Raw genomic sequence first — 13,844 nt, forward strand, 5'->3', positions numbered from 1 at the left:
GCACTATAAGAATTTGGAAGCAGATTCAACTACACATTAAGGCCCCAAAAACTTATATTGACACTGATTTGTGACAATCATTCCTTTTTGCCTGGCTTGAATGATACTGTTTTTTCATCCTGGAAACAGAGTGGCATCTGTAGTGTAGTGTAGGTGACCTATATATTAATGGAAACTTTGCCTCATTTGAGCAGTTACAAGCAATTTACAATATCCCTGCATTTAGTTTTTTTAGATATTTACAAATTCGAGATTATGTTAGGAAATATATACCTAATTTCGAAGTTTTAGACAAACATGAGCTCCTGGAGGCAATAAATGAATTTGATCCAGTTACTCATAGTGCTGTATCCTATTTTTATCAGATCCTACATAATGGAGCTCGGGTGAACACTGCAGGTCTTAAACAGGCATGGGTGGATGAACTGGGTATAGAACTGACAGGGGAGGTCTGGGATGAGTGTTTAAAGAGTACGTATACATGATTGTTCGGTCAATGTCAGACACAGACTTAAACAGTTTAAAACAATACATAGACTCCATTATTCCAAAGAAAAGTTGCACAGCTTTTACCCTGATGTTTCACCAGTTTGTAATAGATGTAAATCTGAGAACAGTAACTTACCACATTCATTCTGGTCATGTTGTAAGCTTTATGCATACTCAAAAAGTCTTTTTCACTGTTTCTCTGAGGCTTATGGGAAGCGGTGGGAACTGGACCCGCTCATAGCCATCCTTGGAGCAACAAGCTCCCTATTTTCAGCCAATAAGTATGAAAAAATGGCTGTATTGTTTGGAATGGTGATTGCTGAGAAGTTAATCTTGCAAATGTGGAAAATGGACTCAGTGCCTACGTACGATCTGCAGCTGAGAGAACTGGCAAATACTTTACATTTGGAGAGTCTGAGACTATGTATTAAGGACAGAGGGGTCATCTTTGAAAGGATATGGGGCCCTGTATTGGACGTTCTTACGGGGTGAGGACTGAGTTTTTTTTTGGTGCAGTGCACCTCTGCTGTGTATGTTTACTTTTGCCTTTATATGATTCTCCTTTTTGCTGCTCAATATTTAATTTGATTTTGTTATGGTCGTGGTTTTTGTGGATGTGCTGTTTTTTTGTTGTTTGTAGAAAAAAAATAAAAAATATATTAAAAAAAGAAATTACCTCAGGTTACCCATAGCCCTCTATTTTTCTGAGCTCCATGTACCTATCCAGGAGTCTCTTAAAAGACCCTATTGTATCTGCCTCCACCACCGTTGCCAGCAGCTCATTCCACACACTCACCACTCTCTGCGTTTTTTAAAAAAAACAAAGAACAACAACTTACCCCTAGCATCTCCTCTGTACCTACTTCCAAGCACCTTAAAACTGTGCCCTCTCGTGCTAGCCATTTCAGCCCTGGGAAAAGCCTCTGACTATCCACACAATCAATTCCTCTCTTCATCTTATACAGCACTATCAGGTCACCTCTCATCCTCCTTCGCTCCAAGGAGAAAAGACCAAGTTCACTTAACTTATTCTCATAAGGCATGCTCCCCAATCCAGGCAACATCCTTGTAAATCTCCTCTGCACCTTTTCTGTAGTTTCCACATCCTTCCTGTAGTGAGGTGACCAGAACTGAGCACAGTACTCTATGTGGAGTCTGACCAGGATCCTATATAACATTACCTCTCAGTTTTTAAACTCAGTCCCATGGTTGATTAAGGCCAATGCATCATATGCTTTCTTAACCACGGAGTTAACCTGCGCAGCAGCTTTGAGTGTCCTATGGACTCGGACCCCAAGATCCCTCTGATCCTCCACACTCACAAGATCACAAGAGAAAGGAGCAGAAGTAGGCCATTCAGCTCATTGAGTCTGCTCTGCCACTCCACCATGAGCTAAACTATTTTCCCGTCTAGTTCTAATTTCCAGCTTTTTCCCCATATCCCTTGATACCTTGACTAATTAGATACCTGTCAATCTCCTCCTTAAAAACCCTCAATGATTGGGCCTCCACAGCTGTATGTGGCAACGAATTCCATAAATTCACAACCCTCTGGCTAAAAAAAAATTCTCCTCAACTCTGTTTTAAATGGGTACACTCTAATTCTAAGACTGTGACCTCTTGTCCCGGACTCGCCCACCAAGGGAAACAGCCTTTCCACATCTACTCTGTCCAACCCTTTCAACATTCGAAATGTTTCTATGAGATCCCCTCTCATTCTTCTATACTCTAATGAATACAATCCAAGAGCCAACAAACGCTCCTCATCTTAGTCCCTGCATTCCAGGAATCATCCTAGTGAATCTTCTCTGAACTCTCTCCAACATCAGCACATCCTTTCTAAGATAGGGGGCCCAAAACTGCACACAGTATTATTCCAAATGGGGTCTCACCAGTGCCCCATGGAGCCTCATCAACACCTCCTTACTCTTATACACTATTCCTCTTGAAATGAATGCCAACATAGCATTCGCTTTCCTTACTGCCGATCCAACCTGGTGGTTAACCTTTAGGGTATCCTGCACTAGGACCCCCAAGTCCCTTTGCACTTCCGATTTTTGAATTTTCTCCCCATCTAAATAATAATCTGCCCGATTGTTTCTTCTTCCAAAATGTACAACCATAAATTTCTCAACATTGTGTCTCATCTGCCATTTCTTTGCCTACTCTCCTAAACTGACCAAGTCTCTCTGCAACCTTTCTGTTTCCTCAACACTTCCTGCTCCTCCACCTATCTCGGTGTCATCTGCAAACTTAGTCACAAAACCATTTAATCCTAATCTAAATCGTCGATATATAGTGTAAAAAGAAGAGGCCCCAACACCGACCCCTGCGGAACACCACTAGTAACCAGCAACCAACCAGAATAGGATCCCTGTATTCCCACTCTTTGCTTTCTGCCTATCAGCCAATGCTCCATCCATTCCAATATCCTTCCTGTAATTCCTTGGGCCCTCATCTTATTAAGCAGCCTCTTATGTGGCACCTTATCAAAGGCCTTTTGGAAATCCAGATACACAACATCCACAGCCTCTCCCTTGTCAATCTTATCTGAGATTACCTCAAAAAATTCCAATAGGTTGGTGAGGCAGGATCTTCCCTTCATGAAACCATGTTGGCTTGGGCCTATTTTGTCATGCACCTCAAGGTAATTCATAATCTCATCCTTGAGTATCAACTCCAATTAACTTTCCAACTACCGATGTCAGACTAATAGGTCTGTCATTTTCTTTTTGCTGCCTCCCCCCTTTCTTAAACAATGGAACTACATTTGCGACCTTCCAGTCCTCCGGAACTGTGCCAGAGTCTACTGATTCCTGGAAGATTATTTCCAATGCTTCCACAATCTCCAAAGCCACCTCCTTCAGAATCCGTGGATGCACTTCATCCGGTCCGGGAGACTTATCTATCCTTAGTCCATTTAGCTTCTCAAGCACTTTCTCTCTAGTAATCTTGACTGTACCTAATTCTATTCCCTGAGACCTCTGGCTATCAGGTATGTTGCTAATGTCTTCCACTGGGAAGACTGATGCAAAATACTCATTTAGTTCTTCTGCCATCTCTTTGTTACCCATTATAATTTCTCCAGCATCCTTTTCAATAGGTCCTATATCTACCCGTGTCACTATTTTACTCATCTATTTTTTTAAAACTCTTAATGTCCTTTTTTATGTTAGTTGCCAATTTCCTTTCATAATTCATCTTTTCTTTCCTAATGACTTTCTTAGTTTCCTTCTGTAAATTTTTAAAATTCGTCCAGTCCTCAGTTTTCCCACTAATGTTTGCTTCCTTGTACTTTTGCTTTTATTTTAGCCTTATCTTCTCTCGTTAGCCACATTTGTGTAATTTTTCCTTTTATGATTTTCTTTTTTCTTGGAATATATTTTTCCTGTACTCTCCTTATTTCTTGTAGGAATTTCATCCAATTCTGCTCTACTGTCCCTCCATTTAGCTTACTTTTCCAATCACCATGGACCAGTTCCTCTCTCATACCACTGTAATTTCCTTTGTTCCACTGAAAAATTGATACACCTGATACCAGCTTCTCCTTTTCAAATTTGAAACTGAACTTGATCATATTATGATCACTACTTCCAGGGGTTCCATTACCTCCAGCTCCCTAATCACCTCAGGCTCATTACACAGCACCCAATCCAAAACAGCCGATCCCCTGGTGGGCTTATGGACAAGCTGCTCCAGAAAGCAATCCCGTAGGCATTCTACAAACTCCTTCTCCGGAGATCCAGTATCTTCCTGACTTTCCCAATCCACTTTCATATTAAAATCTCCCATAATTATCTTGACATTTTCCTTCTGACACGGTTTTTCTATTTCCAGCTGTAACTTGTAGTCCACATCCCGGCTGCTGTTTGGAGACCTGTATATAACTGCTATTAGTGTCTTTTTACCCTTGCCATTTCTTAACTCGACCCATAGGGATTCTACTTCTTCTGATCCTATGTCCCTTCTTTCCAGTGATTTGATATCATTTCTACCATCAGGGCCACGCCACCCACTTTAGCTCCCTTCCTATCTTTCCTATACACAGTGCATCCTTAAACATTCAGCTCCCAATCACATCCATCAATTAGCCATGACTCAGTGATGGCCACTATGTCATATCTTTTAACCTGTAGCTGTACATCAGGGTTATCCACTTTATTTCTAATGCTGCGGGCATTTAAGTATAGTACATTTAGATCAGTATCTGTTACTGATTTTGCTATATTTCTATCGCACAGCAAATTATCCTGTCTATTCACCTACCTGTCCTTCTTGCCATCTTTGCTGCACAGTATCTTTTGACATTACTATTTTCCTCTTCCTCAACCCTAACACCCTGGTTTCCTTCCCCCTGCCAACTTAGTTTAAACCCTCCCTAACAGCTATATTAAACAATCCCACCAGGATATTAGTACCCTTTGAGTTCAGGTGTAACCCATTGTTTCTGTATAAGTCATGCCTCCCCCAAAATAGATCCCAGTGATCTAAGAATTTGAAGCCCTGCCTCCTGCACCAGTTACTTAGCCACACATTCATCTGCTTAATTCTGCTATTCTTACCATCATTAGCACGCGGCTCAGGCAGTAATCCTGAGACTATCACTCTGGAGGTCCAGCATTTCAATTTTCTTCCTAGCTCCCAGTAATCTTCCTTCAGGACCTCCTCTCTTTTTCTGTCTATGTCATTGGTACCAACATGTACCAAGACTTCTGGTTGCTTGCCCTCTCTTCTCAGAATACTCTGGACCTGATCCGAGATATCTTGCACCCTGGCTCCAGGGAGGCAACACACCATTCGGGTATCCTTGTCCAGCTCGCAGAATCTCTTGTCTGTTCCCCTCATGATGGAATCCCCTATAACTACGGCATTTCGCCTTGATTTCTTTATCACGGCACTGGGCAGAGTGCCAGAGTCCCGTTCGCTGTGGTCTTCCTCTGTCAGGTCAACCTCTCCAACAGTGTCTAAAACTATATATCGATTCCTGAGGGGGACTGTCACAGAGGTGCTGTCCACTATCTCTCTATAGGTACTATCGATCACCTCCTCACTTTCTCTAATTAGCTGAAGGTCATCAAGTTGTTGCTCCAGGTCCCTCACACGATTCCTAAGGAGCTTCATCTCATTGCATCTAGAGCAGATGTAATCCTGGGGGAGGCTGGGAGTCTCCCAAGGTCCCCACATCTGGCACTCCAGGCACAACATTAATCCAAAATGCATACCTCTAATCCAACTGTTAGCTCTAAGTAAACAAACCTGTAACCTGCAACTTTACTGTAAGGCTCAACGGTCACAGAAAGCCTCTTCCTGTTTCCGCCTAAGCCCTTGAACATTTGAAGAGAATACACTCTGATAAAGCAAACAAGAACTTGGCTTATTTTCAGTCACTTTGTGAAATCTTTCAAAAACAGAAAACACTTCCCAGCCCTTCACAACAAAACAATGATGGTTTGCTTGCTTCATACAACACTTAATTGCTAAATCTGGAAAGCCCCTTACAACTGGAGAAGAACTGATGCTGTCAGCAGTAAGGGAGGTTCTGAGTACAATTTTGCATAAGTCATCAGATCAAATATTTAAAGCAGTTTCACTCTGCAACAGCTCCATTTAAAGACAAATGGATGAAATGTCTGAGAATGTGGAAGACACATTGTATAACATACTTGGGACAACAGAGTTTGCTCTGCATTTGGATTAGCCAACTTTGCCGGGAAATGAATCCTTGCTTCTTGGTTATGTTTGCTTCATAAAAGGAGAAAGCATGGTTCAAGAACTATTATTTGCAAGAGGACTAGAGACAGATACCAAGGGGGAGTCAATACTTTGGGTTGTTGAGCAATTTATCAAAGAGAAGGACATCCCACTCACCAGCATTCCTGCTTGTACAACAGCTGGGGCACCATCAATGATAGGGTGCCACCGTGAGGCCCTTGAAAAAGCTGTACCTATCATTTAACATTCACTGTAATTCACAGATAACATCTTGTCTCCTAAAACCGAAGTGATGACTGAAAATCATTAAATCCTGTTGTCACAACAGTAAACAAAATCGTCCAATGCTCTGAATTATCAACTATTTTGAGAGCTTTGTATTGAGAATGATGAACAGTTTGAACGTTTGCTGTTGCACACTGGCTCTCAAAAGGAAACTGCCTAAGGTGCTTTTATGTGTTTGTGATCAAACTCTTTGAAGATGCGAAAGCTTCACTCAGTAATCAATTCAAGAATTAGGCATAACATTTGTCAGTTATTTGCAAAGTTTAATGCAATCAATCTTCAATTGCAAGGAAATAATGTGGATCTTATCAAAGTCAAATCAGTCATCTCCACATTTCTGTCCAAGTTAACCCTATTTAAGTGCAGCATTAGCCATTGCAACCTTTTCCCATTTCCAAGCATCTTTGAGTTGGAAGAGAAAGAAAGAATATCAGATGACGATCTTCAAGTTTACTGTGCCCACCAGATGAACTGCATTAAGACATGTTAGAGAGATTTCACGATCTTCTCCTGAAAAAAATTCGAGATTGGGTTTGAGGTACAATTTCTGAACATTTATAACGAGGAATTAACAGGAAGGATGGAGGAAGAACTGATCTCATTACAAATAACTTTGAGCTGAAACTAAAGTTCAAATAATCTTATCAAGATTTTTGTTGCAGAAAGAAATCTGTGAACGCTATCCTGCACTGTGGAAAAAGGTCAAGATATTCTGTATTGCCTTGCCAACGTCATATTTAGTGGAGCACAGTTTCAGTGCTGTTGCCCAACTTTTTTCAAAGCAACAAAACAGTTAGAAAATTGTTGAACGTGGGGATCTGAGTCTCCCTGTCCATTATCTGTGACATTTAACCTAATGTAGAGAAGCAGATATCACTACACTAAGCCCACCTATCTCATTGAAAGGTGAAAAGCAATGAAGTAGTGAATAGTCGGACAATCAATGTGCACTCTAAAAATTGTTATTGAAAATTAATTTTTACTATAATAAAGAGATAATTTTATTTGTAGCTTTAAATAGTCTTGAATAAATTTTGCAACTACTGTGGATTCTGGGTAATAGGGACCTGTACATTCTGGCCCAATGAAGCAGCTGTCCCAATTAGCCATTTCGTGGAAATAGTTAAAAAGGTGTTTTTTTAAAAAAAGGGACAAACTACTGTCTAACTGAGTAATAAATTATGTATTTAAATGAAATACAAAACAAATTAGAATTTAGCAAAGTAATACACACAAAATGCTGGGGGGACATTGGAAAAGGGTAAACAGTCGGCATTTCGGGCTGAAATCCTTCGTCAAGACTGGAAAAAAGGGATGAGAAGTCAGAGCAAGAAGGTGGGGGAGGAGAGGAAGAAGTACAAGGTAGTAAGTAATAGGTGAAACTGGGAGAGGGGAAGGGGTGAAGTAAAGAGCTGGGAAGTCAATTGGTGAAAGAGATAAAAGGCTGGAGAAGGGGGAATCTGATAGGAGAGTACAGAAGGCCATGGAAGAAAGGGAAGGATGGGGGGAACCAGGGGGAGGTGAGGAGATGAGGTGAGAGAGGGAAACAGGAATGAAAATGGTGAAGGTGGGTGGGCAATTACCAGAAGTTCGAGAATTCAATGTTTGTGCCATTAGGTTGGAGGCTACCCAGTCAGAATAGAAGAGTCCTTCAATCTGAGTGTGGCCTCATTGTAGCAGTAAAGGAGGCTGTAGACTGACATGTTGGAATGGGAATAGGAAGTAGAATTGAAATGGGTGGCTACTGAGAGATCCCGGTTTTTCTAGTATACAGACCAGAGGTGCTTAGCAAAGTGGTCTTCCAATTTATATCGGAAAATTATCTATACTATTACAGTACTATAAAACTGTGTTGTTTCTTAATTGTTATCTATGGAGGAATTCATGCAGTGTATCTGAACACTGCCTTATTCTTTAAATTGACTGTAAATGAACATAGACAGCTCAGACACCTAGCGTAGATAGTGGACTGCCTTCATATAACACTATCGACGACTGCATCCTCTAAATCATTCATTTCCATTGTAACATTAAAGATGATTGTCGATACCTTCAAGTTCTTCATGTTTCCTAACTTGTTGAAGTAGTGAAATCAATCCATTTTCACTCCCGGCTGTTTCTGGTATTTCTAAGCTTGAATGCGTGAAACCACAAAGAGAAAAACAATTCAGAATTGTCTTACTGATTATTTTTCAGAATCTATAAGTGACAAAACCCACTGCTTTTTGAACAAAAGCATGCGCAACTGACACTATGTAAAACCTGTTTGGTCTAAGCATGGTGCAGTGTCTAACAGCCATACAGATGCTCACGTCTAACACTAGCTAAAAATTGTTTGGAGACAGTCTCCCACACCAATTAAGCTACATAGTGTCCCAAATAAATGAAGGGAATCCTGACAATTTTCTCGATTAGTTTTTGTTAGAAACATAGAAAACCAACAGCACAATACAGGCCCTTCAGCCCACAAAGCTGTGCCAAACATGCCCCTACCTTAGAAATTACCTCGGGTTACCCATAGCCCTCTATTTCTCTTAGCTCCGTGTACCTGTCCAGGAGTCTCTTAAAAGACCCTATAGTATCTGCCTCCACCACCGTCACCTGCAGCTGATTCCACGCACTCACCACTCTCTACGTAAAAAAAAAAATGACAATGACAACAACAACTTACTCCTGACATCTCCTCTGTAGTTACTTCCAAGCACCTTAAAACTGTGCCCTCTCGTGCTAGCCATTTCAGCCCTGAGAAAAAGCCTCTGACTATCCATACGATCAATGCCTCTCATCATCTTATACACCTCTATCAGGTCACCTCTTACCCTTCGTCGCTCCAAGGAGAAAAGGCCAAGTTCACTCATCCTGTTCTCATACGGCATGCTCCCCAATCCAGGCAACATCCTTGTAAATCTCCTCTGCACCCTTTCTGTGTTTTTTTGTTCTTTAAAAATTGTCCCAAATAACTGCTGTCCTGATTAGCTGATGGCCCAATTAACAGGAATCCACTATATTTGTCATTACTTCAAACCTGCAGTTCCTATTTTCTTTCACTGTGTATTGTAAATCAAGATTTTTTATAGTTTTACATAATGGCTGGAAAAAGAGAATGGTCTGGGAGCCAAGGGGGTAGTAACTCAAAAAAGCTTGGGAACCACTAAGTTACCTTGTTTCTATACTTGCCAAAAAGATGCATTGTCAATGCAAATTCCGAAACACTCTGTCTGACATATAACATTAGGATAAACTATGCACTTCCAGTCACAAATTACGTTAAGTAAAATTAAACTGAAGCCAACAGAAGACTTATTTTCAGTTTATTATATAAGGGCAAAATTACATGTCAGTGGAATCTTTCTTTAAGTGCAAATTTAATATAGATTAGATAATGAGACAGGTGTCTGCAAAAGTGGAAACATTGATTTCTTCCTAGTATCTTCAGTTTAGTTCATGACCAAAATAAAGGAAGTCTCTGCCTAGAAATTTGTCCCTGGTTGGTAGCACTGTATGGTAGTAGTGGCACATTATACTCTGCTCCCTATGTTTGGTTTCATTGACATTGGAAATTGAATTACAGGTATGAAAGAGAATGTACAGAGCTGTTATATTGATTATTCCATGGTACTATTTTTGAAATTATAACTTAATGCCGTAGATAGTGAACGAATACAGTTTCTTAATTTAATTGAAATGCTTTTTTTTTTGCGAAAGTTTGCATTGTGCCTATTTTGATTCTTTGTGTTTTTTTTTCTAGGTGGTCCAGGAAAAATCTTCTCGCTATTTTATGAATCTGAGTTTAATAGAGTTTTTTCCTGGCCTAATAGTTACCTTGATATTGGGTGGATTCAGCGATCGCTATGGACGCAAACTTTTTGTCCTCCTCCCTTCAATTGGTGCTCTAATTAACAGCCTAGCTGATTTAGCAGTGGCCTATTTTTCTTGGTCTATTTATGTCCTTTTTCCAGCAGCAGTTCTTTCTTCATGTTTTGGTGGTTTCCCGGCTTTATTTGCTGGAGCATTTGCTCATGTGGCAGATGTTTCTTCAAATAAGCAGAAGAATATGCGCATGGCATTGCTCGATATGATTTTAGGAGTAATGGGTGGCATAGGGGCACTGTCATCTGGATACTTTTTGAGGGCAACAGGCTTTGTTTGGCCATTCCTGACTGTTGCCTTGATTAATCTGGCCAACATTATTTATATTATTTTCTTCTTTGAAGAACATACTCAGATGTCAAGAAATGAGCAAGACCAGATATCATTCTGTGACAAATTCAAACAAATATTATCCAAAATCTTAATTATCTTCACCAGTTCTGATTTTAGAAAACGTATCCATATCAGTCTGTTGCTTCTTGCTCTTTCAACTTTTAGTCTTGCTGAATTTGGTGCTTTAAAACTTTATACTCTCTATGAATTAAATGTACCTCTTTGTTGGAATGAAATCCTGATTGGAGCTGGTTCTGCAACTGACCTAGGCATCTTATTGCTGAGTTTTTGTGCAGTGACAATATTCTCCTATCATCTTCGGGATATATTTATAGTTTCTATTGGAATATTTTCCTTTGTTGGAGGAATGATATTGGCTTCCTTTGCCACAACTACTCTGCTCATGTTTTTGGGTATGTTAAACATTTTTTTATTATTTATGGAATTACATATGACTACAAAGAATTTACATAAGAATAAAACATTAAAAGAGTTCCTTCTCAAAACTGTTGTTAAGTTGCCCCCTAGTTCCTTCATATGATTCCTATTGTTTTGACTGTACAATTTCTAAAATACCAGTTATACAGTGTGCCATATAACTGCTGTTGCAACTCCAGAACTTATAAATTGCAAATTAATTGTGTAAGTGTTACAGCAATTAATACAAACCAGAAGGATTTTTAGAGCTAATGAAAACCACAAGTTAATTTTTTTAATTAAACAGAACACTGAAGTTTAAGTAAATCACCAGGAAACCTGAGGATAACTGATAGCTGCTGCCTTTCACTTGGGTAAAAATGAACCATCATACCATGCAATCTCCAAATTTTCCCATGGAACACACATATATACACTCAGTGGCCAATCTGTTAGGTACAGGAGTGGAACCTGGTGTGGTTTTCTGCTGTTGTAGCCCATCCACTTGAAGGTTCTACTGTTGTGCATTTAGATGCTGTTCTGTACACCACTGTCGTAATACTGGTTATTTGAGCTACTGACACCTTCCTGTCAAGTGGCCTCGCCTCTGACTTTATATATGATGTGCACTTGAGAAAAATTACTCCCTTGATTTTTTTTTAATCTGTTCATTTGCTATCAAATGCAGTTTCATCACTAATGAACAGTGAGAAGACAACCAAGTTTTGTTTAATTAAATTTTCCAAGGTTATGCAGTTCAAATGTGGAAATGTTAGTGGCGCCAGGGTGATGGTGTGGATGAGACACCAAATTTCACATCTAACTGAAAGGGAAAAATTGATGCTGTGTAACCTGTGAGGAGAAAAAGCAACAGGCTGTTGCAGATAGAGATAGGTCAGCAAAATGCATGGAGATGATAATAAGACCATAAAACATAGGAGCACAATTAGGCTATTTGACCCATCAACTCTGCTTTGCCGACATATAACATTGGAGAGAACTGTGATTAGTACACGTTAGGATAAAATAATAATGAAAGGAGTTGTAAAATGTATAGAATGAGGGAATAAAATGATAAACATGATGTGTTTTTGGTATAAAACACTTGACATAAACAAATCAGCAATATGAACTTTTAAGTGGCATGTGGATTTACTTCATTTTTGTGTTGTATTTTTATCAAATACCGATTTTCCTCCATAGATGTTTAGCATTGGGAGCATAACTAGGAAGGAAGTTTTTATAAATAACATTATTATATTCCATAATGGAATGCTGAAAATCTAAGTTTTCAGATGATAGTTATTTTGTTCCACTGAAAACATTAGGGAAAATGCCTGATTAGTTTTAACCCAGCTTAGTTTTTCCTAGATGATTAAAAACAACATAGAAACATAGAAAACCTACAGCACAATACAGGGCCTTCAGCCCACAAAGTTGTGCCAAATATGTCCCTACCTTAGAAATTACTAGGCTTACCTATACCCCTCTATTTTTCTAAGCTCCATGTACCTATCTAAAAGTCTCTTAAAAGACCCAATGATATCAACCTCCACCACCGTTGCTGGCAGTCCACCTAGATTTCACAATTTCAGTGCTATACCATGACAGTTCTACATTTTTTGGAGGTACTGTCTTTTAAATGAGAATAGAAACTGAGGGCTCCTTGCATCTGTTCAGATAAAAATAAACTATTTCTTGATGTTGTTTAAAGAGAACAGAGAATTCTCTTGGTATCCCAGATAGTTAACAGACAGTGACAATTGAACTTTTGTAGGAATTGGCCATGCACGTTTGGCTACTACATTTGCCATGGAACAAGTGATTGAACATAATTAAGACAGGAACATAGGATGTAATTATTCCTATGTGATAGAATTCCTTCCAGCCAAAAATCCCATTCGAGTATAAAAACACCTCCTTTTCGTTTTGAATTTGAATGTTAAATTCCTACTTAAGTAAAAGCAGAAAATGTTAGAAACATGTAGCAGATCGGGCAGCACGGGGTGGCATGGAAGCATAGTGGTCAGTGTAACGCTGTTGCAGCACCAGCTGTAAGATCAGAACTCACTTCGCACAGCTGTCTGTAAGGCAGCTGTATGTTCTCCATGGTTTCCTCCCATACTCCAGTGACATACGGTTAGGGTTTCTGAGTTGTGGGCATGTAATGTTAGTGCTGGAAGTGGGGCAACACTTGCAGGCTGCCCCCAATTTGATGCAAACAGCACATTTCACCGTGTACATGATAATCTCTTTATCTGTGGAAAGATAAATGGAGTTAATGAACACTGAACCATTATAGAAAGGATGTGGAAGCATTGGAAAGGGTACAGAGGAGATTTACCAAGATGCTGCCTGGTTTAGAGAGTATGCATTATAATCAGAGATTAAGGGAGCTAGGGCTTTACTCTCTGGAGAGAAGGAGGATGAGAGAAGACATGATAGAGGTGTACAAGATATTAAGAGGAATAGACAGAGTGAACAGCCAGCGCCTCTTCCCCAAGGCACCACTGCTCAATACAGGAGGACTTGGCTTTAAGGTAAGGGGAGGGAAGTTCAAGGGGGATATTAGAGGAAGGTTTTTTACTCAGAGAGTGGTTGGTGCGTGGAATGCACTACCTGGGTCAGTGGTGGAGGCAGATACACTAGTGAAATTTAAGAGACTACTAGACCGGTATATGGAGGAATTAAGGTTGGGGGTTATATGGGAGGCAGGGTTTAAGGGTCGGCACAACATT

The 13,844-nt window shown here is 39.9% G+C and overlaps 1 protein-coding gene across 2 annotated transcripts in view; it reads left to right on the forward strand.

The window, feature by feature from the left end:
• The window catches only part of slc46a3 (solute carrier family 46 member 3), a 48,756-nt gene that overhangs the window by 22,264 nt on the left and 12,648 nt on the right, over positions 1-13,844 (forward strand). For both annotated transcript variants that reach the window (XM_059964131.1, XM_059964132.1), the window contains exon 3: positions 10,235-11,102. In XM_059964131.1, the coding sequence (XP_059820114.1) occupies positions 10,235-11,102 (868 nt within the window). The remainder of the gene's footprint in view (positions 1-10,234; positions 11,103-13,844) is intronic.

The sequence above is a fragment of the Hypanus sabinus genome, chromosome 3, assembly GCF_030144855.1.
Source record: "Hypanus sabinus isolate sHypSab1 chromosome 3, sHypSab1.hap1, whole genome shotgun sequence".
NCBI classification, from domain to species: domain Eukaryota; kingdom Metazoa; phylum Chordata; class Chondrichthyes; order Myliobatiformes; family Dasyatidae; genus Hypanus; species Hypanus sabinus.